This window comes from Salvelinus fontinalis, chromosome 2 (genome assembly GCF_029448725.1).
Source record: "Salvelinus fontinalis isolate EN_2023a chromosome 2, ASM2944872v1, whole genome shotgun sequence".
NCBI lineage: Eukaryota > Metazoa > Chordata > Actinopteri > Salmoniformes > Salmonidae > Salvelinus > Salvelinus fontinalis.
In genome coordinates, this window is record NC_074666.1 from 65,820,207 (window position 1) to 65,845,619 (window position 25,413).

Genomic DNA, 25,413 nt, shown 5'->3' on the forward strand with positions numbered 1-25,413 from the left:
TAACACTCCCCTCCCTATAAATGCAAAGCCAGTAGGATCTATCAGAGAATGCAGGAATCCTGATCTGAGGCTGTAGCCTGGGGATGGAAGTGGTTTAGCTCTGGCCTCCCAGTGTGTGCTTGTCAAACAGGTACTCTGCCATCTTGTTGTTGACAGCATCCATCTTGGTGAGGTTGGTGATGTGGTCTCCCAGCTTCTTAATGGCCTCCACCTGCTCATTCAGATAATGGGTCTCCAGGAAGTCACACAGCTAGAGGGAAAACACAGGTCAGACAAGAGAATGACTACAGACTATTGTAGATACAGTAACACAAGAGCCTGGTGGTAATGGCATAAGTGCCGATAATAGGTTTCCAGCTTTTTTTTAACTAGGCAAGTCATTTAACACTTTCTTATTTACAATGACATCCTAACGTGTAACAGTGGGTTAACTGCTTTGTTCAGGGGCAGAATATATTTTTACCTGGTCAGATAGGGGATTCAAACTAGCAACCTTTGTTACTGGCCCAACGCTCTAACCCCTAGGCAACCTGCCGCCCTTTATGAATTAGCTGCATTGTGTGTATAGTGTGCATCTGTGAACTATTGTGTGCGTGTGAAGCAGCAGGTCACACTGTCATTAATCAGAGCTACAACAACCTGATCATCTCCTGAGACAGTACCTGTCTATGTGATACATACATGTGATGTGCGGTTCCTCAACTTACATGGGGGTCAACCTTGCCAGAGGCAATCTTGTGCAGGTCCAGCAGGGCCTGGTTCACATTCTTCTCCAGCTGCAGAGCACACTGCATGGCCTCAAGCCCATTGCCCCACTCATCACGATCTGGCTTCTACACAGGACAGAGTGAACACAGAAGTGTTAGGGACAACTAGTAGACATTAAGGTTAGGATAAAGTGAACAGAGTTACACCCCTCACACTCAGTTCAGTGGTTAGAGGCAGTATGCTCAGGACTACTCCAGGTTCTCTAGATCAACTCTGTAGACACTCCCCTCCATGAAGTAAAGACATTTCTATCAGTCTACAAACTAAAATGGGGTTTTCGCTGCTCAGGGGCTCACCTTGATGTCCTGGAGTAAAATGCGTCCACCTCTCTTGTTCTGGAAAGAGAGTAGCTTGTCGGCGTGCTCACGCTCCTCGTCGCTGTTCTCCTTGAAGAAATGCGCGAAGCCAGGCAGAGCCACATCGTCACGGGAGAAATAGAAAGCCTGGGTGGATAAACAAGACAGTGTGGTTAGAGAGAAAAAAAACATCCCAAACATGCATTCTGTTGTGGCAACTAAACTTGATGACAAAAAGCATGAATCAGTCTCGTCCTAGTCCGTAGTCTATTTGGTAACCTGACAATGAACCTGTCAATGAGTTGTTACGCGCTCTGTCCAAGGTAGGATAGATTACACAGTAGGATAGATTACAGGCTTAATTTGAATGTTACATCTACCTGAAACCTCAATAACAAAGTAAAACTCAAATATGAACTTCTGGGAGTTACATTTCTTGGCTCTTTAATTGTCTAGGCCTGTAGAAAAGTCATTTGAAAAATGGCATTTAGGCTCAGGAATAATAATACACAAGTAGATACACAAAACGGTCATCATAGTAGACTCCTTACCATTGAAGTGTAGGTGTAGGAGGCAAACATCTCCATGTTGATCATCCGGTTGATTGCAGCTTCGCAATCGTTGTGATAGTTCTGGCGGATCTGAGACTCCATTTTGGCAGATTTCCTTTTATATCAAAATGAAATGTACAAAAATAAATTTCCTTGGACTACTTTGCTATTACAGTTCAAGTAAGTGTTACGTTATAAATCCGCAATGTTCTATAATGCGGGACGAAGGCAGAGGAGTTCCGTTCAATCACTGTTGAAGCAAGAACTTCTTCATGTGTCTTCTCAGAACTGTGAACTGGAAGGAGCCTTGTTCGCTCTATTTATTGTTCCAAACGGAACGCGTCAGTGAAATCCACCCTCACAGAGCGTAGCCAATCACATTTAGAATTACAACAGGAACTAGGCGGATCATTTGACGACGAGCCCACTCATACACATGACCTAAAGCAAAGTGTATTTATTATATTGACAAGAGAGCCGAGTGACAACTCTAACAATGGAAATACATGTGCTCAACGATTGAAGACAGGCAAGATTCTAACCAATGAGAGGGCAGGTACGCGTGTAAACAACATGCACAACTAAACGTCGTTTTTCTCAAAGTTGCCGGAATGCCACGTGCATCCACATATAATATATGTGTTGGCGTTTGTAAAAGCTTTTGTAAAAGCTTAAACATTACGAAACTTCTATTCGATCAAAATCCTTAAGTAATTTGACACTGTGTTATATACCTACACACATAAACGGCCTTATCTCACGCGGACAGATTTTTGGCGGAGTAAATGCTCTCGCCTTGACCTCTTCATCTCGATCTGTTTTTTATTTATTTTTTTAACTTTGTTTATTACAAAGTAACATTTTATTGGAAACAACTAAAGCAGGAGTATCAGCCAAAAGCAATGCTACAGTGCAGGTCTAACTACAGCTGTTATTGTTGAAAAATGTGTGTGTGTTATATCATTAGAAGAAAATAGTAAGAATTTGAACACTCATTTTAATATTAGGCTAATTGAGAAATAGTCTACGACTACATTTGATTTAGGATATAAAAGGAGTTGAACTTTGAGACGCAGTTCTGTATACTTCTGTTTCATTCTCTAACAGCACATGTTTCAATCGCATATGTAGCTTAATTATTGACCTTTTCCAGAATGCAGTCAAAAGAAAAACTGTAGGGTTATCACACTTTTTCATATAATCTCAATGTTCAATATGAGGTATGGGAATACAGTAGTGGACAGAGAAAGAAATGCTGGCTTTTGTAGAAATGGTATTTGATGATACACCTTTTGGTTTCAAATGACATATTGTAGTTGACAAATGGTATATCAAAGTTGATTACATTAGCCTAGAAATAACTACACAAAATCAGCAGCTACATACATCTAACCATACATAGGTTATTAAGCTAAAACTGTGAAGTGGAAAACTTTTTACAGCTAATGAAAATCACAGACTACAGTAATAAAGTAACCTTCCTAACAACTTCAGTTCACATGACCTGATCTTCCACAACTGTTGACAGGGTGCTTTCAGGGTGCTGGGTTATTGCTCAATACATCCATGTAGTTGAAACATCATTGGTATTCATAAGAACTAGAGCTGTGTTCGAATACTCATACTAACCGCACTAACCATACTATTTGTGATGTATGTGGTTATTGGTCATAGTATGGATATAGTTAGTATGCCAAAAGTTCCCGGATGTCATACTAAATTAGCCAAAATACGAAGTATACAAGCAGTGGACATTATTTCCGTGCTTTCAGGGCCCATAATACAATTCTTCAGAAAACGGGCGTGGCCACACAACGTTTTCAGATTTTAAGAAAATAGCGGAAAATATGCAGCCGAAGTCAGACGAGAGCGGATACAATTTCATTGCTTTAACTAATTATGCCAAATGTTAAGAAAATGTTCAGCGATGTAATGAATTTTTAAATAAGTTACGTTACAATTCTTTAGCTACACTATCCTTATGAACCGCATAGCATATCATTGCAGTAGTATGTACCGTTATGTTAGCTAGCTACCTAACATCAATTTAGTTGGCTATTAAGACATCAGGCTTAGTAAGTGGTATAGTCATTGTGCGTTCTCAATGGACATTGTTAATTCGCTCTGGCTATCTACTCCGTAACACCCATTGAAAATAACCGGTGTCAGTAAACGTCTGCAAAAAAAATGGTATTAAATTGTTGCCAGCACCATAGTTACAGTCACCAATGCTCTGGATAACATGAAACAGCCTAACCAGCTTTGCTAGGGCGAGTAAAATGGTCAGAGTGAGGTGTTCTCTCATTTGTGTCTGGAAGTATCTAGCAAGCTAGCCAAAGTTAGCCAGTTATCTTGGGCGCTTGACTGCCGTTGTGAGGTCAAAACCCTACTCCTCGGCCAGAGCGTCCAGTGTGGGCTCTGAATGCTCAGAGAGCAAAACACTTTGAATTTACGAACGGACAATCTGACAAAGCTCTGAATTTACGAACGCCCAGAGCGTACTCTGGCACTCCAGATTGAATTTACAAACACATCCGAAACCGTATGATGTCTAGCTAGTAATTAGATTTGCTAACAAGCTAGCAAGAGGTTGTATAGCAACAGCATCAGCTTCCGGTAGACAGTCGAAGCGCTAGTAGGCTCAACTAAAAGTTTACCGTTCTTTTACAGTATCCTCAAATGTAACCTTTATTTAACTAGGCAAGTCAGTTAAGAACAAATTCTTATTTTCAATGACGGCCTACTCCAGCCAAACCCCGACGACGCTGGGCCCAATCATAGCCCAATTACAGGAGTACTATAGTGACGCCGCTTGCACTGAGATGCAGTGCCTTAGACCGCTGAGCCACTCGGGAGCCCTATGAACTAATTGTATATAGTATGCAGTATGTACTCATTAAGTATGTAGTATACAGCATGTTAGTATGGATATTCAAACACTACTTAGGTCTTCTGGGGCAGTATGCATCAAGCCTCTCAGAGTAAGAGTGCCGATTTAGGATCAGTTTGGACTTTTAGATCACATTGAATAACATTACATGGATGGGGAAGCTCCTCGGCCCAGCCTCTACTGATTTCCATCAACGGATCTCCATCAACTTGGATAAATACATCATGGGCAAGAAACATATTTATTTTCTTCAAATCAATTATAGTAGTAGCAAGCTATCAAAGTTGACCTCCGATCTTCATCTTCACGCTCTCCTTCTCAAACTGAACAGAACATAGGCTATAGGCTAGTCCACGTGCAAGATATTTCATTTTTTGGACTAGGCCTGATCAATAATAATTTTCGGAGGAACTATTTGACTCTCCTCCTGAACTGCCACTGTAGGCCTACACAGGACAACGTTGGTTAGCCTGCACAAAAAAAAGTTTTTGATCAGCAAGGGCAGAGCAGGCCTCAGGGTTGGAATATCCATTGCAGTGTGTAATGCAGTCTAGTTTGATTTACGCAATCCCAGCAGCTATCTTAGAAATATAACTTTGCTCTGTGCTTCTCTGAGCATGCAATTCGTAGCCTATAGGCTATGAATCAATTGATTGAGACCACGCTATATAGCCTATAGGCACACTTCATATTGCATTTCCAGCAGAGAGTCGGGTGGAATCAGGCATCGATATATAGCCTAATAAGCAACGAATTCTAAAACATTGAGAAATACTGAAATTTCTTCAATTACAAACTACATGACCCTCCCCTGGACTAGATTTTAAAAATACTAATCCCTCCCCTTGACTGAAATTGAAAAGGCATGACCCTCCCCCATTTTCCTCCAGGTACCCACCCTGTACATTTTTATCCATCTCTTAGCATTACAATTTTATCGTAAAAACTAAGAATGTTCTCAAGTTAAAGTTATAAACAGAAGTGATAGTAACACTGTAAATGATTAACCGTTACAGAACTCTTTCGTTTGAAGTTCTGAAGGGTGACACAGCGTTTTTAGTCTGTACTCTTTCCCCTTCCCCCTCTATTTCTCTCCCTCCTTCCCACTCTTTCTCCTGTCATAACCTCCTGTTGGTTGTAATACAGTATGGAATGACTCAGGCTCTGCCATGGCTGTATTTCTGCCTTGTCATTGTGACTCAGCATTCGGGAGTCTCAAGCAGAGACGGAAGAGGAAGCGAGATGTTCCACTTCCTCAATGGCTCTGTTTCAATGGAAGTCAAGGACTAAGCCGACAGCTATCGCATTGGTGTCTATGGAGAGCACCCCCCCCCCCCCCGCCCCCCTTAAGCAGACAGTGGTAAATGCCTAAATTAACTACCTTCATTTATCCACCATCTTTGGCCTGAAGGCCATTCTTTCCCACTATCATCGTGACAATGGTGGAAGGAGACTGGGTCTCATGACTGTGGAAACAGACTTGAGCGGTGGTGAGTGGGCGAAAACATGCTGAGTTTAGGGAAAAAAAGGGAAGAAGGAGAGAACAGCAGTAACATATACTATGTAACTTACTAAGGCATTTTTAAACAAATAGCTGTAATATGGTTGTTTCTGATGAACGTTGGAGGGAAAATACACCAACAACTTTCCTGATAATTTGGACAATATACCCCAATCACAATTCAAATAACAATATTTTTCAATATTACTTTAAACTGTTGGTCTAACTAACAGCTTTGAAAATCATCACCAAACCCCTTGGTTTTTCACACTCAGTAGTTTCCCGTGTGTATCAAGAATGATCCACCTCACATAGGGACATTCAGCCAATTTAACACAACTATGGGAAACATTGGAGTCAACATGGGCCAACATCCCTGTAGAACGCTTTCGACACCATTTAGATCGGGTCCTTGCCCCAACAAATTGAGGCTGTTCTGAGGGAAAAGATGAGTTTGCAATTCAATTCAATATTAGGAAGTTGTTCTTAATGTTTTATACACTCAGTGTATATATACAGTGCCGTAAAAAAGTATTTCCCCCTTTCTGGTTTTCTCTATTTTTGTTATCAGATCTTCAACCAAAACCTAATATTAGAGAAAGGGAACATAGGTTTACAAATAACCCAAAAAATTATACTTATTTTATTTATTTAATTAACCAAGTTACGCAACACCTAATTCCCCTGTGTGAAAAAGTAATTTCCCCCTTACAGTCAATAACTGGTATTGCCACCTTTAGCTGCAATGACTAAAAACAAATGCTCAATAACCATATGGGTCCATATTATCAGGAAGGTGTGTTATTTAGCAATAAGCATGATATCCTGTATAATGGGGTTGTATGGGGTTGCCCATCTACATTTACCCCAGTGTGCTAATCATTAGCTAGATCACTGGTTCTCAATCCTGGTCCTGGGGACCCAAAGGGGTGCACATTTTAGTTTTTTCCCAAGCACTACACAGCTGATTCAAATCATCAAAGCCTTTTGATGAGTTGATCATTTGAATCAGCTGTGTAGAGATAGGGCAAAAACAAAACTGTGCACCTCTTTGGGTCCCCAGGACCAGGTTTGAGAACCAGTGAGCTAGATCATAAACTCAAAACATTATCTTGTTGCTAGCAACATAGGCTATTGCTGACTTGACTGTCCCAAACTTTCCACTGGTACTCAGCCAAGGATGTATAAACACTGAATAATGTAGGCCTATCTGTTACAACGGACTCATGTTACTGCCTACCATGCTATGTTGTTGTCTTAGGTCTCTCTTGTCGTGAAAGGCCTTTTGCCTTTTGGTAGGCCGTCACTGTAACTAAGAATTTGTTCTTAACTGACTAGTCTAGTTAAATAAAGGTTAAAAATAAATAAAGCACTTCTCTGCAGCTTTTGACATTATTGATCATAATCCGCTGCTGGAAAAAGCATACGTGTTATGGCTTTACGTCCTAGGGTAAATTGTGGATCTAGAGTTACCTGTCTAACAGAACACACAGGGTGTTCTTTAATGGAATCTTCTCCAACATAATCTCGTTAGAGTCAGGCATTCCCCAGAGCAGCTGTCTAGGCCCCTTACTTTTTCAATCTAACTAATGACTTGCCACAGGTGCTGAGTGAAGTCTGTGTGTCTATGTATGCTGATGACTCAACACTATACACATCAGCTACCACAGCAGGTGAAATCACTGCAACACTTAAGAGCTGCAGTCAGTTTCAGAATGGGTGGCAAGAAATAAGTTAGTTCTAAATACATGATTTTCAAAAACGAAAGGAATTGTATTTGGGACATAAAATTAAAACACTAAACCCTCAACCTCAACCTCAACAACATCTTGTAATGGATAATGTGGAAATGTAACAAGTTGGGACTAAACTTCTGTCATGCTCAAAACATATTGATACAACAGTAGCTAAGATTGGGATAGGTCTGTCCATAATAAAGCACTGCTCTGCCTTCGTAACAACGCTATCAACAAGGTAGGTTCTACAGGCCCTTGTTTTGTCGCACCTGGACTACTGTCCAGTCATGTGGTCAGATGCAACAAAAAATGACTTAGGAAAATTACAATTGGCCCAGAACTGGGCAGCACAGCTCACCCTTAAATGTACACAGAGAGCTAACATTAATATTATGAACGTCAATCTCTCATGGCTCAGAGTAGAGATTGACTTCATCACTACTTGTATTTGTGAGAAGTATTGACATGTTGAATGCACCGAGCTGTCAGTTTAAACTACTAGCACGCAACTCAGACACCAGTGCATACCCCACAAGACATGCGACCAGGTCTCTTCACAGTCCCCAAGTCCAGGCCAGACAATGGGAGGTGCACAGTACTACAGAGAGCCATTACATGGCAACTATTCCACATCAAGTAACTCTTGCAAGCAGTAAAATAAGATTTAAAAATAGATAAAAATAAAACTTATGGGACAGCGGGGACTGTGAAGAGACACATATGCACTATAGACACACACACATGGATTTTGTGTTGTAGATATGTGGTAGTAGAGTAGTGGCCTGAGTGCAAACCCTTAATGTGTTGTGAAATCTGTTTAGTAATGTAATGTTAGTTTTATTGTATAGAACTGCCTTTAATTTGTCAGACCCCATGAAGAGTAACTGCTGCCTTGACAGCAGCTAATTGGGATCCATAACAAATACAAATGTTGGAAAAATAAGGACTATGCAATTTAATCAGATGCCATCTAGTGGCCTTTTTGGGTACATCAGATTAAAAATCTCTGGCCCTCTGTGGCCTTATGTAAAATATACACTGCTCAAAAAAATAAAGGGAACACTTAAACAACACAATGTAACTCCAAGTCAATCACACTTCTGTGAAATCAAACTGTCCACTTAGGAAGCAACACTGATTGACAATAAATTTCACATGCTGTTGTGCAAATGGAATAGACAAAAGGTGGAAATTATAGGCAATTAGTAAGACACCCCAAAAAAGGAATGGTTCTGCAGGTGGTGACCACACACCACTTCTCAGTTCCTATGCTTCCTGGCTGATGTTTTGGTCACTTTTGAATGCTGGCGGTGCTTTCACTCTAGTGGTAGCATGAGACGGAGTCTACAACCCACACAAGTGTCTCAGGTAGTGCAGTTCATCCAGGATGGCACATCAATGCGAGCTGTGGCAAAAAGGTTTGCTGTGTCTGTCAGCGTAGTGTCCAGAGCATGGAGGCGCTACCAGGAGACAGGCCAGTACATCAGGAGACGTGGAGGAGGCTGTAGGAGGGCAACAACCCAGTAGCAGGACCGCTACCTCCGCCTTTGTGCAAGGAGGTGCACTGCCAGGGCCCTGCAAAAATGACCTCCAGCAGGCCACAAAAGAACCATTCCTTTTTTGGGGGTGTCTTACTAATTGCCTATAATTTCCACCTTTTGTCTATTCCATTTGCACAACAGCATGTGAAATTTGTCAATCAGTGTTGCTTCCTATGTGGACAGTTTGATTTCACAGAAGTGTGATTGACTTGGAGTTACATTGTGTTGTTTAAGTGTTCCCTTTATTTTTTTGAGCAGTGTACTTTCAAATAGAATAACAAAGCTGTGAAACTTTACCCTAAATTCAAACCAAGTTAGTGAATACCATACAACTGTACTCAATTTACCATGTCAATACTTCTTGGTTGTAAATGTTGGTGGCAGTAGTGAAAAGAGAATAGTTGCATTGTTAATGAAAATGCCATTGCTGATTAAACAGTTCTCATTAGGCCATTTTCCCCTTTAACCAAATGGTTTATCCACTAGAAACTCAATTAGAATATGGACGTTAACGGCATTTTTTTTCTTCAGTTAAAGTATAAGTTTAGCTTGACTTAATTACCAAAATGAAAGTGTTCAGTAAGTTACCAGTAGCTTTGCAACCATATGACAGCTCCAATAAGCCCCTCATGGTGAACGAGAGGCTTGTAGAATCATTACTATTTTAGTATGCAGTTCAGTTTGCTGAAGGGGAATTATTGGGAATTAACTGAAATAAACAAATTGATTAGATGAATTTTTCAGTTAGAGCACAAATTCCATCACTAGAGAAATGTGGCATGACAGCTGGATAACAGCTTTGATTGACCTCTAGGCCATCTAATAAACTTGTGATGCAGAGTAAAGGTCTACATCAACTGTAGTTACCCATTTTACTCCTATGGACCGAGTTAACCCTTAATTGACATGGCACTAGAACAAGATACAGGAGAGGACACTCTGTGGTCAGAGGTAATGTCCTTTATAAACCTCTCCTATTGTTAGGACCCTCAGTCACCAATTATCAGTATTTACCGCCAGGAAACAAAGATACTCAGTAAGACGGCGCAAAGAACATGAATAGACAAATACAACAATTACAAAATAAAAACATATGATATTTTTTATTGTTTTACAAGATGCCTTGCCTCCAAAATACAGTAGTGTTGTCAACAAAAACACCAATGTTACAGCTGTGTTGCACTGCACCAGTTTAACACTCCCCTCCCTATAAATACAAAGCCAGTAGAATCTATCAGAGAAGCCAGGAGTCCTGGACTGAGGCTGTAGCCTGGGTAAGTAAGTGGTTTAGCTCTGGCCTCCCAGGGTGTGCTTGTCAAACAGGTACTCTGCCATCTTGTTGTTGACAGCATCCATCTTGGTGAGGTTGGTGATGTGGTCTCCCAGCTTCTTAATGGCCTCCACCTGCTCGTTCAGGTAATGGGTCTCCAGGAAGTCACACAGCTAAAGAGGGAAAACACAGGTCAGACAAGAGAATGACTAGACTATTGTAGATACATTAACACAAGAGCATGGTGGTAACAGCATAAGTGCAGATAATGTGTTCACAGCTTTAGTAACTAGGAAAGTCAGTTAATAAAAAAATTATTATTTACAATGACATGGAACAGTGGGTTAACTGCCTTGTTCAGGGGCAGAACATATTTACCTTGTCAGCTAGGGGATTCAATCCAGCAACCTTTGTTACTAGCCCAACGTCCTGACCACTAGGCAACCTGCCGCCCTTTATGCAAACTTATTCATTAGCTGCATTGTCTGTATAGTGTGCATCTGTGGACTATTGTGTGCGTGTGAAGCAGCAGGTCACACAAACCTGTGTCATTAGTTATCAGAGCTACAACCTGATCATCTCCTGAGACGGTACCTGTCATCTATGTGATGTGCAGTTACTCAACTTACATGGGGGTCAACTTTGTCAGAGGCAATCTTGTGCAAGTCCAACAGGGCCTGGTTCACATTCTTCTCCAGCTGCAGAGCACACTGCATGGCCTCCAGCCCATTGCCCCACTCATCACGTTCTGGCTTCTACACAGGACAGAGTGAACACAGAAGTGTTAAGGACTACTAGTAGATGTTACGGTTAGGATAAAGTGAACAGACCCCTCACACTCAGTTGAGTGGTAAGAGGCAGTATGTTCAGGACTACTCCAGGTTCTTCACTTAACTCGGTAGACACTCCTCCATGAAGTAAATACATTTCTATCAGTCTACAATCTAAATAGGGTTTTCGATGCTCAGGGGCTCACCTTGATGTCCTGGAGTAAAATGCGTCCACCTCTCTTGTTCTGGAAAGAGAGTAGCTTGTCGGCATGCTCGCGCTCCTCGTCGCTGTTCTCCTTGAAGAAATGCGCGAAGCCAGACAGAGCCACATCGTCACGGGAGAAATAGAAAGCCTGGGTGGATAAACAAGACAGTGTGGTTAGAGAGAAAAAAAAACATGCCAAACATGTATTCTGTTGTGGCAACTAAACTTGATGACAAAAGCATGAATCATTCTCGTCCTAGTCCGTAGTCTACTTGGTCACCTGATAATGAATCTGTCAAGGAGTTGTTACTCGCTCTGGCCAAGTTAGGATAGATTCCCGGCTTCATTTGAATACTATATCTACCTGGAGGCTCTTAATAGCCTAGCCAAGTAAAACTCAAATATGTACTTCACGGAGTTGAGATTCTTGCATATTCATTTTCTAGGCCTACAGAAAAGGCATGTGAAAAAAGCCATTTAAGCCCAGGCATTACAATACACGGGTAGATACACAAAACGGTAATCTTGGTAGACTCGTTACCATTGACGTGTAGGTGTAGGAGGCAAACATCTCCAAGTTGATCATCCGGTTGATGGCAGTTTCGCAATCGTGGTGATAGTTCTGGCGGATCTGAGACTCCATCTTGACAGATTATTTTATATCTAAATGAATGTTACAAAAATAAAGTTTCTTAAACTATTTTGCTATTACAGTTCAAGTAAGTGTTATGTTATCCAATCCGGAATGTTCTATAATGCGGGAGGAAGGCAGAGAAGTTCCGTTCAATCACTGCTGAAGCAAGAACTTCTTCATGCTTCTTCTCAGACTTGTGAATTGGAAGGAGCCTTGTTCGCGCTATTTATTGTTCCGAACGGAACGCGTCGGTGAAATCCACCCTCACAGAGCGTAGCCAATCACCTTTAGAATTACAACAGAAACTAGGCGGATCATTTGACTACGATCCCCTCATACACATGACCTAAAGCAAAGAGTATTTATTAGATTGACAAGAGAGCCGAGTGACCAATCTAACAATGGAAATACATGTGGTCAACGACTGAAGACAGGCAAGATCAGGTGGGACCATTCTAGCCAATGAAAGTGCAGGTACGCGTGTGAACAACACACAGAAATAAACGTCGTTTTGCTCAAAGTTGCCGGAATGCCACGTGCATCCACATATATTGCTACATTTGTAAAGCTTAAACAATACGAAACTTCGATCAAAATCCTCAAATAATTTGACACTCTTGTTATATACCTCCACACAAAAACGGGTTTATCTCACGCGGACAGATTTTGGGCGGAGTAAATGCTCTCGCCTCGACCTCTTCATCTTAATCTGTTTTAAAAAATGTACCTTGTTCTATGACATGCTTGGCATTTCTTTTTAAAGGATACGTTTGGGTGAGCATATAACGCGACCGTCTAGCATTCCAAAGGTTGCTTGTTTGAAACTCATCACAGACGACTTTAGCATTTTTGCTAATTAGAAACTTTGCAACTATTTACAACTTTTTAGTTACTTTGCCACTACTTAGCACGTTAGCTAAACCTTCCCCTAACCGTAACCCTTTAACCTAACTCCTGACCGTAACCTTAGACCTAACCTTAACTCTTAACCCCTAGCCTAGCTAACTTTAGCCACCTAGCTAATATATTTTATTTTTGAGATTCTTCAAATAGCCACCCTTTGCCTTGATGACAGCTTTGCACACTCTTGGCATTCTCTCAACCAGCTTCACCTGGAATGCTTTTCCAACAGTCTTGAAGGAGTTCTCACATATGCTGAGCACTTGTTGGCTGCTTTTCCTTCACTCTGCGGTCCGACTCATTCCAAACCATCTCAATTTTGTTGAGATCGGGGGATTGTAGAAGCCAGGTCATCTGATGCAGCACTCCATCACCCTCCTTCTTGGTAAAATAGCCCTTACACAGCCTGAAGGTGTGTTGGGTCATTGTCCTTTTGAAAAACAAATGATAGTCCCAGTAAGCCCAAACCAGATGGGATGGTGTATCGCTGCATAATGCTGTGGTAGCCATTCTGGTTAAGTGTTACCAGCACCCCCACACCATAACACCTCCTCCTCCATGCTTTACGGTGGGAAATACACATGCAGAGATCATCCGTTCACTCACAAAGATACGGCTGTTGGAACCAAAAATCTCCAATTTGTCTTCACTATTATTCTACAATGTAGAAAATAGTAAAATCAAAGAAAACCCTTGAATGAGTAGGTGTTCATAAACTTTTGACCGGTAGTGTATACATATTTTTTGTCTAATAAACACTACAAACAGGCTACCCGACCGCTCGGAGGCTTCCGCATGGTCCTAAAACACACTGTTGCCTCGTTTTGTATCACATTCCAATGATAAAACTAGTGAGATGGACAAAAATGAATGTCCCCCTGTCCCCAGTGAAATTTGCACACCTGCTTATTCCTGTCATAACCTCCTGTTGGTTCTACTACAGTATGTACTGACTCAGGCTATGCCCTGGCTGTATTTCTGCATTGTCATTGTGACTCAGCATTCTGGAGACCCAAACAGAGACGGAAGAGGAAGCAAGATGTTCACTCCCTCAATGGTTCTGTTTCAATGGAAGTCAAGGACTAAGCAGACCGCTATCGCATTGGTGTCTATGGAGATCCCCCCCTTAAGCAGACAATGGTGAATGGCCTGAGTGAACAACCTTCATTTACCCACCATCTTTGGCCTGAAGGCCATTCTTTTCCACTATCACCGTGACAATGGTGGAAGGAGACAAGGTCTCGTGACTGTGGAAACAGACTTGAGCGGTGATGAGTGGGCGAAAACGTTCTGAGACTAGGAAAAAAAGGGAAGGAGGAGAGAACAGCAGTAACATATACTATGTAACTTACTAAGGCATTTTTAAACAAAAAGCTGTAATATGGTTGTTTCTGATGAATGTTGGAAGGAAAATACACCAACAACTTTCCTGATCATTTGGCCAATATGCCCCAATCACAACTCAAGTAACAATATTTTTCAATATTACTTTAAACTGTTGGTCTAACTAACAGTTTAGAAAATCACCACCAAACCCCTTGGTTTGTAGATCGAGTCCTTGCCCCAACGAATTGAGGCTGTTCTGAGGGAAAAAGGGAAGTTTGCAACTCAATATTAGGAAGTTGTTCTTGATGTTTTATACACTCAGTGTATATATACAGTGCCATAAAAAAGTATTTTCCCCTTTCTGATTTTCTCTATTTTTGCATATTTTTGATGTTTTTGATGTTGATAACTGAATGTTATCAGATCTTCAACCAAAACCTAATATTAGATAATGGGAACATGAGTTTACAAATAACAAAAAAATGATACTTATTTTATTTATTTATTTAACCAAGTTACATAACACCTAATTCCCCTGTGTGAAAAAGTAATTTCCCCCTTACACTCAATAACTGGTATTGCCATCTTTAGCTGCAATGACTAAAAACAAATGCTCAATAACCATATGGGTCCATATTATCAGGAAGGTGTGTTATTTGGCAATAAGCATGAAATCCTGTATTATGGGGTTGTATGGGGTTGCCCATCTACATTTACCCCAGTGTGCTAATCATTAGCTAGATCACTGGTTCTCAATCCTGGTCCTGGGGACCCAAAGGGGTGCACATTTTAGTTTTTTCCCAAGCACTACACAGCTGATTCAAATCATCAAAGCCTTTTGAAGAGTTGATCATTTGAATCAGCTGTGTAGAGATAGGGCAAAAACAAAAATGCCCCGCCTTTGGGTCCCCAGGACCAGGTTTGAGAACCAGTGAGCTAGATCATAAACTCAAAACATTATCTTGTTGCTAGCAACATAGGCTATTGCTGACTTGACTATCCCAAACTTTCCACTGGAACTCAGCCAAGGATTTATAAACACTGAATAATGTAGGCCTATCTGTTACAACGGAATCCTGTTACTGCCTACCATGCTATGTTGTTGTCTTAGGTCTCTCTTTATGTAGTGTTGTGTTGTCTCTCTTGTCGTGAAAGGCCTTTTGTCTTTTGGTAGGCCGTCATTGTAACTAAGAATTTGTTCTTAACTGACTTGCCTAGTTAAATAAAGATTACAAATAAATAAAGCACTTCTCTGTAGCTTTTGACATTATTGATCATAATCTGCTGCTGGAAAAAGCGTAAGTGTAATGGCTTTACATCCCCTGCTATATTGTGGATCTAGAATTACCTGTCTAACAGAACACACAGGGTGTTCTTTAATGGAAATCTTCTCCAACATAATCTCGTTAGAGTCAGGCATTCCCCAGAGCAGCTGTCTAGGCCCCTTACTTTTTCAATCTTTACTAATGACTTGCCACTGGTAAGATTTAAAAAAGAGATAAAAATACAACTTATGGGACAGCGGGGACTGTGAAGAGACACATATGCACTATAGACACACACACATGGATTTTGTGTTGTAGATTTGTGGAAGTAGAGTAGTGGCCTGAGTGCAAACCTTTAATGTGTTGTGAAATCTGTTTAGTAATGTCATGTTAGTTTTATTGTATAGAACTGCCTTTAATTTGTCAAATCCCATGAAGAGTAACTGTTGCCTTGACAGCAGCTAATAGGGATCCATAACAAATACACATTTTGGTCAATTATGGAATATGCAAATGAATCAGATGCCATCTAGTGGGCTTTTTGGTTGTCAGATTATCAGAAATCTCTGGGCATGTGTGGCCTTATGTAAAATATATTGTCAAATAGAATGACAAAGCTGTGAAACTTTACCCTAAATATAAACCAACTTAGTGAGTACCATACAAATGTACTCAATTATTTTACCATGTCAATACTTCTTGGTTGTGAATGTTGGTGGCAGTTGTGAAAAGAAAAGAGTTGCATAGTTATTGAAAATGTCATTTCCATTTTTTTATTTCATCTTTATTTAACCAGGTAGGCTAGTTGAGAACAAGTTCTCATTTGCAACTGCGACCTGGCCAAGATAAAGCAAAGCAGTGTGACACAGACAACAACACAGAGTTACACATGGAGTAAACAATAAACAAGCCAATAACACAATAAACAAGTCAATGACACAGTAGAAAAAAGAAGGTCTATCTACAGTGTGTGCAAAAGGCATGAGGAGGTAGGCAATAAATAGGCCATAGGAGCGAATAATTACAATTTAGCAGATTAACACTGGAGGGATAAATGAGCAGATGATGTGTAAGTAGAGATACTGGTGTGCAAAAGAGCAGAAAAGTAAATAAAATAAAACAGTATGGGGATGAGGTAGGTAGATTGGGTGGGCTATATACAGATGGACTATGTACAGCTGCAGCGATCGGTTAGCTGCTCAGTTGTTGTTTAAAGTTGGTGAGGGAAATAAAAGTCTCCAACTTCTGCGATTTTTGCAATTTGTTCCAGTCACTGGCAGCAGAGAACTGGAAGGCGGCCAAATGAGGTGTTGGCTTTGGGGATGATCAGTGAGATATACCTGCTGGAACGTGTGCAACTGGTGGGTGTTGTTATCGTGACCAGTGAACTGAGATAAGGCGGAGCTTTACCTAGCATAGACTTATAGATTTTTTTATTTTTTTTATTTAACCTTTATTTAACCAGGTAGGCAAATTGAGAACACGTTCTCATTTACAATTGCGACCTGGCCAAGATAAAGCAAAGCAGTTCGACACATACAACAACACATAGTTACACATGGAGTAAAAACAAACATATAGTCAATAATACAGTGAAAAAAATAAATAATAATAAGTCTATATACAATGTGAGCAAGTGAGGTGAGATAAGGGAGGTGAAGGCAAACAGATATATGTACAAATAAATAAAAATATAAAAAGGCCATGGAGGCGAAGTGAGTACAACACAGCAAGTAAAATAAAAACTAAAAAAAAACACTGGAATGGTTGGTTTGCATTGGAAGAAAGTGCAAAGTAGAGACAGAAATAATGGGGTGCAAAGGAGCAAAATAAATTAATAAATAAATACAGTAGGTAAAGAGGTAGTTGTTTGGGCTAAATTGTAGATGGGTTATGTACAGGTGCAGTAATCTATGAGCTGCTCTGACAGCTGGTGCTTAAAGCTAGTGAGGGAGATAGGTGTTTCCAGTTTCAGAGATTTTTGTAGTTCGTTCCAGTCATTGGCAGCAGAGAACTGGAAGGAGAGGCGTCCAAAGGAAGAATTGGTTTTGGGGGTGACTAGAGAGATATACCTGCTGGAGCGTGTGCTACAGGTAGGTGCTGCTATGGTGACCAGCGAGCTGAGATAAGGGGGGACTTTACCTAGCAGGGTCTTGTAGATGACCTGGAACCAGTGGGTTTGGCGACGAGTATGAAGCGAGGGCCAGCCAACGAGAGTGTACAGGTCGCAGTGGTGGGTAGTATATGGGGCTTTGGTGACAAAACGGATGGCACTGTGATAGACTGCATCCAATTTATTGAGTAGGGTTTTGGAGGCTATTTTGTAAATGACATCACCGAAGTCGAGGATTGGTAGGATGGTCAGTTTTACAAGGGTATGTTTGGCAGCATGAGTAAAGGATGCTTTGTTGCGGAATAGGAAGCCAATTCTAGATTTGACTTTGGATTGGAGATGTTTGATGTGGGTCTGGAAGGAGAGTTTACAGTCTAACCAGACACCTAGGTATTTGTAGTTGTCCACATATTCTAAGTCAGAGCCGTCCAAAGTAATGATGTTGGACAGGCGGGCAGGAGCAGGCAGCGATCGGTTGAAGAGCATGCATTTGGTTTTACTTGTATTTAAGAGCAGTTGGAGGCCACGGAAGGAGAGTTGTATGGCATTGAAGCTCGCCTGGAGGGTTGTTAACACAGTGTCAAAAGAAGGGCCAGAAGTATACAGAATAGTGTCGTCTGCGTAGAGGTGGATCAGAGAATCACCAGCAGCAAGAGCGACATCATTGATGTAAACAGAGAAGAGAGTCGGTCCAAGAATTGAACCCTGTGGCACCCCCATAGAGACTGCCAGAGGCCCGGACAACAGACCCTCCGATTTGACACACTGAACTCTATCAGAGAAGTAGTTGGTGAACCAGGCGAGGCAATCATTAGAGAAACCAAGGCTGTCGAGTCTGCCAATGAGGATGTGGTGATTGACAGAGTCAAAAGCCTTGGCCAGGTCAATGAATACGGCTGCACAGTATTGTTTCCTATCGATGGCGGTTACGATATCGTTTATGACCTTGAGCGTGGCTGAGGTGCACCCATGACCAGCTCTGAAACCAGATTGCATAGCGGAGAAGGTGTGGTGTGATTCGAAATGGTCGGTAATCTGTTTGTTGACTTGGCTTTCGAAGACCTTAGAAAGGCAGGGTAGGATAGATATAGGTCTGTAGCAGTTAGGGTCAAGGGTGTCCCCCCCTTTGAAGAGGGGGATAACCGCAGCTGCTTTCCAATCTTTGGGGATCTCAGACGACACGAAAGAGAGGTTGAAGAGGCTAGTAATAGGGGTGGCAACAATTTCAGCAGATAGTTTTAGAAAGAAAGGGTCCAGATTATCTAGCCCGGCTGATTTGTAAGGGTCCAGATTTTGCAGCTCATTAAGAACCTCAGCTGACTGTATTTGGGAGAAAGAGAAATGGGGAAGGCTTGGGCGAGTAGCAGAGGGGAGGGCAGTGCTGTTGTCCGGGGTAGGGGTAGCCAGGTGGAAAGCATGGCCAGCCGTAGAAAAATGCTTATTGAAATTCTCAATTATAGTGGATTTGTCGGTGGTGACAGTGTTTCCTATCTTCAGAGCGGTTGGAAGCTGGGAGGAGGTGTTCTTATTCTCCATGGACTTTACGGTGTCCCAGAACTTTTTTGAATTTGTGTTGCAGGAAGCAAATTTCTGCTTGAAAAAGCTAGCCTTGGCTGTTCTAACTGCCTGTGTATATTGGTTTCTGGCTTCCCTGAAAAGTTGCATATCACGGGGGCTGTTCGATGCTAATGTTGGTTAAGGACAGTCAGGTCAGGAGAGAACCAAGGGCTATATCTGTTCCTGGTTCTAAATTTCTTGAATGGGGCATGCTTATTCAAGATGGTGAGGAAGGCATTTAAAAAAAATGACCAGGCATCCTCTACTGACGGGATGAGATCAATATCCTTCCAGGATACCCCGGCCAGGTCGATTAGGAAGGCCTGCTCGCTGAAGTGTTTCAGGGAGCGTTTGACAGTGATGAGTGGAGGTCGTTTGACCGCTGACCCATTACGGATGCAGGCAATGAGGCAGTGATCGCTGAGATCTTGGTTGAAAACAGCAGAGGTGTATTTGGAGGGCAAGTTTGTTAGGATGATATCTATGAGGGTACCCGTGTTTACGGAATTGGGGTGGTGACCTGGAGCCAGTGGGTCTGGTGACGAATATGTAGCGAGGGCCAGCCGACTAGAGCATACAGGTCGCAGTGGTGTGCTATAAGGTGATTTGGTAACAAAAATGATGGCACTGTGATAGACTGCATCCAGTTTTCTGAGTAGAGTGTTGGAGGCTATTTTGAAGATGACATCGCCCAAGTCGAAGATCGGTAAGTTAGTCAGTTTTACTAGGGTAAGTTTGGCGGCGTGAGTGGAGGCTTTGTTGCGAAATAGAAAGCCCGATTCTAGATTTGATTTTGGATTGGAGATGTTTAATATGAGTCTGGAAGGAGAGTTTAGTCTAGCCAGACACCTAGGTATTTATAGTTGTCCACATATTCTAGGCCGGAACCGTCCAGGATGGTGATGCTAGTCGTGCGGGTAGCGAACGGTTGACAAGCATGCATTTGGTTTTACTAGCGTTTAAGAGCCGTTGGAGGCCACGGAAGGAGTGTTGTATGGCATTGAGGCTCGTTTGGAGGTTAGTTAGCACTGTGTCCAAGGAAGGGCCAGAAGTATACAGAATGGTGTCGTCTGCGTAGAGGTGGATCAGGGAATCGCCCGCAGCAAGAGCAACATTGCTGATTACATTTCTCATTAGGCCAATTTCCCCTTTAACCAAATGGTCTATCCACTAGAAACTCATTTACTATATGGACACATTAAAAATGTCAATATTTGTCAGTTTAAGTATCAAAGTTTAGCTTGCCTGTTAATTACCAAAATTAGCGTTCAGTAAATTACCAGTAGCTTTGCAACCATATGACAGGTCCAATGAACCCCTTATGGTGAACGAGAGGCTTGTAGAATCATTACTATTTTAGTATTCCGTTCATAGTTTACTGTAGGGGAATTGTTGGGCATTACCAACTGAAATAAACAATGATTATAGATCAATTTCTCAGTAAGAGCCGAACGTCCATCACTAGAAAAATATGCCATAACAGCTGACTAACGGCTTTGATTGACCTCTAAGCCGCCTAATAAACTTGTGATGCACAGAGTAAAGGTCTATATCAACTGTAGTTACCCATTTTACTTTTATGGACCGAGTTGACAGTTAGACCCTTAATTGACATGGCACTAGAACAAGATACGGTAGAGGACACGCTCTGTGGTCAGATGTAATGCCATTTATAAACCTCCCCTATTGTTATGACCCAAGGTCACTAGTAGGTCTACAATCATCAGTATTTATCACTAGGAAATTGCGATGCTCAGTAAGACAAATAGACTGATACAACATCCATTACTCAGGTCAACAATTTGAAAAGAAACTTGAATGATATTTTTTATTCTTTTACAACATTCCTTGCCTCATATACAGTAGTGTTGTCAACAAAAACATCTCAATATTACAGCTGTGTTGCACTGCACCAGTTTAACACTCTCCCCCCCTATAAATGCAAAGCCAGTAGGATCTATCAGAGAAGGCAGGAGTCCTGGACTGAGGCTGGAGGCGGTAGCCTGGGGATGGAAGTGGTTTAGCTCTGGCCTCCCAGGGTGTGCTTGTCAAACAGGTACTCTGCCATCTTGTTTTTGACAGCATCCATCTTGGTGAGGTTGGTGATGTGGTCTCCCAGCTTCTTAATGGCCTCCACCTGCTCGTTCAGGTAATGGGTCTCCAGGAAGTCACACAGCTAAAGAGGGAAAACACAGGTCAGACAAGAGAATGACTACAGACTATTGTAGATACAGTAACACAAGAGCCTGGTGGTAGTGGCATAAGGGCAATTAATGTGTTTCCAGGTTTTTTAACTAGGAAAGTCAGTTAAGAACAAATTCTAATTTACAATGACATCCTAACGTGGAACAGTGGGTTAACTGCCTTGTTCAGTGGCAGAACATATTTTGACCTTGTCAGCTAGGGGATTCAATCCAGCAACCTTCGTTACTGGCCCAACGCTCTAACCACTAGGCAACCTGCCGCCCTTCATGCAAAATTATGTATTAGCTGCATTGTGTGTATAGTGTGCATCTGGACTATCGTGTGCGTGTGAAGAAGCAGGTCACACAAGCCTGTGTCATTAGTTATCAGAGCTACAACCTGATCATCTCCTGAGACAGTACCTGTCTTCTATGTGATACATACATGTGATGTTCCTCAACTTACATGGGGGTCAACCTTGCCAGAGGCAATCTTGTGCAGGTCCAGCAGGGCCTGGTTCACATTCTTCTCCAGCTGCAGAGCACACTGCATGGCCTCCAGCCCATTGCCCCACTCATCACGTTCTGGCTTCTACACAGGACAGAGTGAACACAGAAGTGTTTGGGACTACTAACAGACATTAAGGTTTCGATAAAGTGAACAGAGTTACACCCCTCACACTCAATTCAGAGGTTAGAGGTATGTTCAGGACTCCAGGTTCTATATATCAACTTAACGCTGTAAACACTCTCCTCCAAGAAGTAAAGACATGTATATCAGTCTACAATCTAAATGTGGTTTCGATGCTCAGGGGCTCACCTTGATGTCCTGGAGTAAAATGCGTCCACCTCTTTTGTTCTGGAAAGAGAGTAGCTTGTCGGCGTGCTCGCGCTCCTCGTCGCTGTTCTCCTTGAAGAAATGCGCGAAGCCAGACAGAGCTACATCGTCACGGGAGAAATAGAAAGCCTGGGCGGATAAACAAGACAGTGTAGTTAATAAAAGAAATATTACATCCTGAACGTGACTCGGCATTCTGATCTTGTTGTTGCAACTAAGCTTGATGACAAAGGCATGAATCAGTCCGGTCTGTAGTCTACTTGGTAACATGCCAATTAACCTGTTAATGAGTTGTTACGCGCTCTGGCCAAGGTAGAATAGATTCCCAACATCATTTTAATGTTATCTACCTGAAGGCTGTTAATAGCCAAGCCAACTAAAATTCAAATGTATACTTAACGGAGTTGAGTTTATCGGCTATTAATTGTCTAGGACTACAGAAGTCAGGTGAAAAAAATAAATTAAAAAAAAATGGCATTTAGGCCCAGCCATAATAATAAACAGGTAGATCAACAAAACGGTCATCTTGGTAGACTCCTTACCATTGAAGTGTAGGTGTAGGAGGCAAACATCTCCATGTTGATCATCCGGTTGATGGCAGTTTCGCAATCGTGATGATAGTTCTGACGGATCTGAGACTCCATCTTGGCAGATTTTCTTTTATATCTAAATGAAAGGTACAAAAATAGAGTTTCTAAGACTATTTTGGTATTATAGTTCAAGTAAGTGTTATGTTATCAATCCAGAATGTACTATACTGCAGCACGAAGGCAGAGGTGTTCCGTTCAATCACTGTTGAAGCAAGAACTTGTTCATGCGTCTTCCCAGACTTGTGAACTGGAAGGAGCCTTGTTCGCTCTATTTATTGTTCCCGAACGGAACGCGTCAGTGAAATCCACCCTTATAGAGCGTAGCCAATCGTAGCCAATCACCTTTAGAATTTCAACAGGAACTAGGCGGATCAGTTGATGACGATCCCACTCCTCAGGAGTGAATGTAACATCATTATCATTATTCAATAATTGTTTAATCCAAATAATGTTGTTGTCAAACCAGTCTTGGAAAAATAAAGACTTGTTTTTGTGTTTTATGTCTTTATTTTTCCAGATTGTATACTTATGTTCTTATGTCAGAAGATGTTGGAGTGAGTTAGAAGATTTTATCTTAAAATAAACGACTATTAATGTTACTCTGAGAGACTATGAGATTACGTTTTATTTTGATCCAAATTATATGGACCCTGATTTAACTTTCATTGTTCATTTGTTTATCTTTCATGGAAGATTCTTTATGCATAAAATGAAGTGGGCAGAGAACAAAGCCTTCTTCACATTATTTAAGATAGAATTTAAATATTATTTTGAAAAGATCAGTAAATTTAAAAACAAAGAAGCAATATGCACCATAGAGAGACTCATATCTCCCTCACTAACTTTAATCATCAGCTGTCAGAGCAGGTCACAGGTCATTGCACCTGTACATAGCCCATTTGTAAGTAGCCCATCCAACTACCTCATCCCCATATTGTTACTTATTTTTTTGCTCCTTTGCACCCCAGTATCTCTACTTGCACATTCATCTTCTGCAAATCTATTACTCCAGTGTTTAATTGCTAAATTGTAATCACTTCGCCACTACGGCCAATGTATTTCCCTACCTCCCTAATCATACCTCATTTGCACACACGATGTATAGATTTTTTTCTATTGTGTTATTGACTGTATGTTTGTTTATTCCATGTGTAACTCTGTGTTATTGTTTGTGTTGCACTGTTTTGCTTTATCTTGACTAGGTCGCAGTTGTAAATGAGAACTTGTTCTCAACTGGCCTACCTGGTTAAATAAAGGTGAAGTAAAAACATTAAATATAAAGTGTTTAACAAATTGAAAAGGAATCTTGATATGTAATACTCCTCCCTGTCTGTTAGGTTTATCTACTCGTCTTTGTATATTTTTTTGTATTGTTGTGTTCATAATAATAAATAAATATATATAAATAATAAAAAAATGACGATCCCACTCATACACATGATTTGAAGCAAAGATTATTTATTATATTGACAAGAGAGCCGAGTGACCACAATGGAAATACATGTCCTCAGTGATTGAAGACAGGAACAGATGGGGACCATTCTAGCCAATGAGAGGGCAGGTACGTGTGTGAACAACATGCACAACTAAACGTTGTTTTTCTCAAAGTTGCCGAAATGCCACGTGCATCCACATATATCAGTACATTTGTAAAAGCTTAAACATTACGAAACTTCTATTCAATCAAAATCCACAAGTAATTAGAAAATAAAACTGGCTTATCTCACACGGACAGATTTTGGGCGAAGTAAAAGCTCTCGCCTTGACTTATTCATCTCGGTCTGTTCTTATTTATTTTTTTACTTTGTTTGTTACAAAGTAACATTTTATTGGTAACACCTAAAGCAGTAGTATCAGGCAAAATGCCACAGTGCAGGTCTAACTACAGCGGTTATTGTTGAAAAATGTGTGTGTGTTATATCCTTAGAAGAAAATAAGAATAATTGGAATATTCATTCTAATATTAGGCTAATTGAGAAATAATCTATGTCTACATTTGATTTAAGATATAAAAGGAAATTAACTTTGAGACGCAGTTCTGTAAACTTCTGTTTCATTCTCTAAGAGCACATGTTTCAATAGCACATGTAGCTTAATTATTTACCTTTTCCAGAATGCAGTCAAAAGAAAAACTGTAGGGCTATCACACTTTTTCATATAAACTCAATGTTCAATATGAGGTATGGGAATACAGTAGTGGACAGAGAAAGAAAGGCTGGCTTTTATAGAAATGGTGTTTGATGATACACCTTTCGGTTTCAAGTGACATATTGTAGTTGACAAACGGTATATCAAAGTTGATTACATTAGCCTAGAAATAACTACACAAAATCAGTAGCTACATACATCTGGGCGAAGTAAAAATTTACGAAAGGACAATCTGACAACGCTCTGAATTTACGAACGTCCAGGGCGTACTCTGGCACTCCAGATTAACAAGCTAGCAAGAGGTTGCATATCAACAGCATAAGCTTCTGGA

At 41.1% G+C, this 25,413-nt stretch overlaps 3 protein-coding genes across 3 annotated transcripts; all 3 read right to left on the reverse strand.

Moving 5' to 3' along the window:
• On the reverse strand, positions 1–1,935 carry LOC129823575 (ferritin, middle subunit-like). The gene is made up of 4 exons (XM_055882418.1): positions 1,616–1,935; positions 1,065–1,211; positions 708–833; positions 1–250 (listed from the first exon to the last, which is right to left on the reverse strand). The coding sequence occupies exons 1-4, from the start codon at positions 1,715–1,717 to the stop codon at positions 95–97; spliced, it is 531 nt and encodes a 176-aa protein (XP_055738393.1). The 5' UTR covers positions 1,718–1,935; the 3' UTR covers positions 1–94.
• Positions 1,936–10,476: 8,541 nt separating this feature from the next.
• Positions 10,477–12,341, reverse strand: LOC129823560 (ferritin, middle subunit-like). Its single transcript, XM_055882392.1, has 4 exons — positions 12,070–12,341; positions 11,530–11,676; positions 11,183–11,308; positions 10,477–10,726 (listed from the first exon to the last, which is right to left on the reverse strand). The coding sequence occupies exons 1-4, from the start codon at positions 12,169–12,171 to the stop codon at positions 10,571–10,573; spliced, it is 531 nt and encodes a 176-aa protein (XP_055738367.1). The 5' UTR covers positions 12,172–12,341; the 3' UTR covers positions 10,477–10,570.
• An 8,791-nt stretch (positions 12,342–21,132) lies between these two features.
• LOC129823583 (ferritin, middle subunit-like) lies at positions 21,133–23,178 on the reverse strand. The gene is made up of 4 exons (XM_055882430.1): positions 22,887–23,178; positions 22,327–22,473; positions 21,973–22,098; positions 21,133–21,499 (listed from the first exon to the last, which is right to left on the reverse strand). The coding sequence occupies exons 1-4, from the start codon at positions 22,986–22,988 to the stop codon at positions 21,344–21,346; spliced, it is 531 nt and encodes a 176-aa protein (XP_055738405.1). The 5' UTR covers positions 22,989–23,178; the 3' UTR covers positions 21,133–21,343.
• Positions 23,179–25,413: the final 2,235 nt, after the last annotated feature.

Bases quoted from the DNA above. Each gene is read 5' to 3' on its own strand.
- LOC129823575 (XM_055882418.1), bottom strand. From the start codon at position 1,717: ATGGAGTCTCAGATCCGCCAGAACTATCACAACGATTGCGAAGCTGCA. The intron at 834-1,064 runs GTGAGCCCCTGA...TGTCCTGTGTAG, and splicing joins TTTTACTCCAGGACATCAAG to AAGCCAGATCGTGATGAGTG. The intron at 251-707 runs GTAAGTTGAGGA...TTTTCCCTCTAG, and splicing joins CTGGCAAGGTTGACCCCCAT to CTGTGTGACTTCCTGGAGAC.
- LOC129823560 (XM_055882392.1), bottom strand. From the start codon at position 12,171: ATGGAGTCTCAGATCCGCCAGAACTATCACCACGATTGCGAAACTGCC. The intron at 11,677-12,069 runs GTAACGAGTCTA...TTATCCACCCAG, and splicing joins CCTACACCTACACGTCAATG to GCTTTCTATTTCTCCCGTGA. The intron at 11,309-11,529 runs GTGAGCCCCTGA...TGTCCTGTGTAG, and splicing joins TTTTACTCCAGGACATCAAG to AAGCCAGAACGTGATGAGTG.
- LOC129823583 (XM_055882430.1), bottom strand. From the start codon at position 22,988: ATGGAGTCTCAGATCCGTCAGAACTATCATCACGATTGCGAAACTGCC. The intron at 22,474-22,886 runs GTAAGGAGTCTA...TTATCCGCCCAG, and splicing joins CCTACACCTACACTTCAATG to GCTTTCTATTTCTCCCGTGA. The intron at 22,099-22,326 runs GTGAGCCCCTGA...TGTCCTGTGTAG, and splicing joins TTTTACTCCAGGACATCAAG to AAGCCAGAACGTGATGAGTG.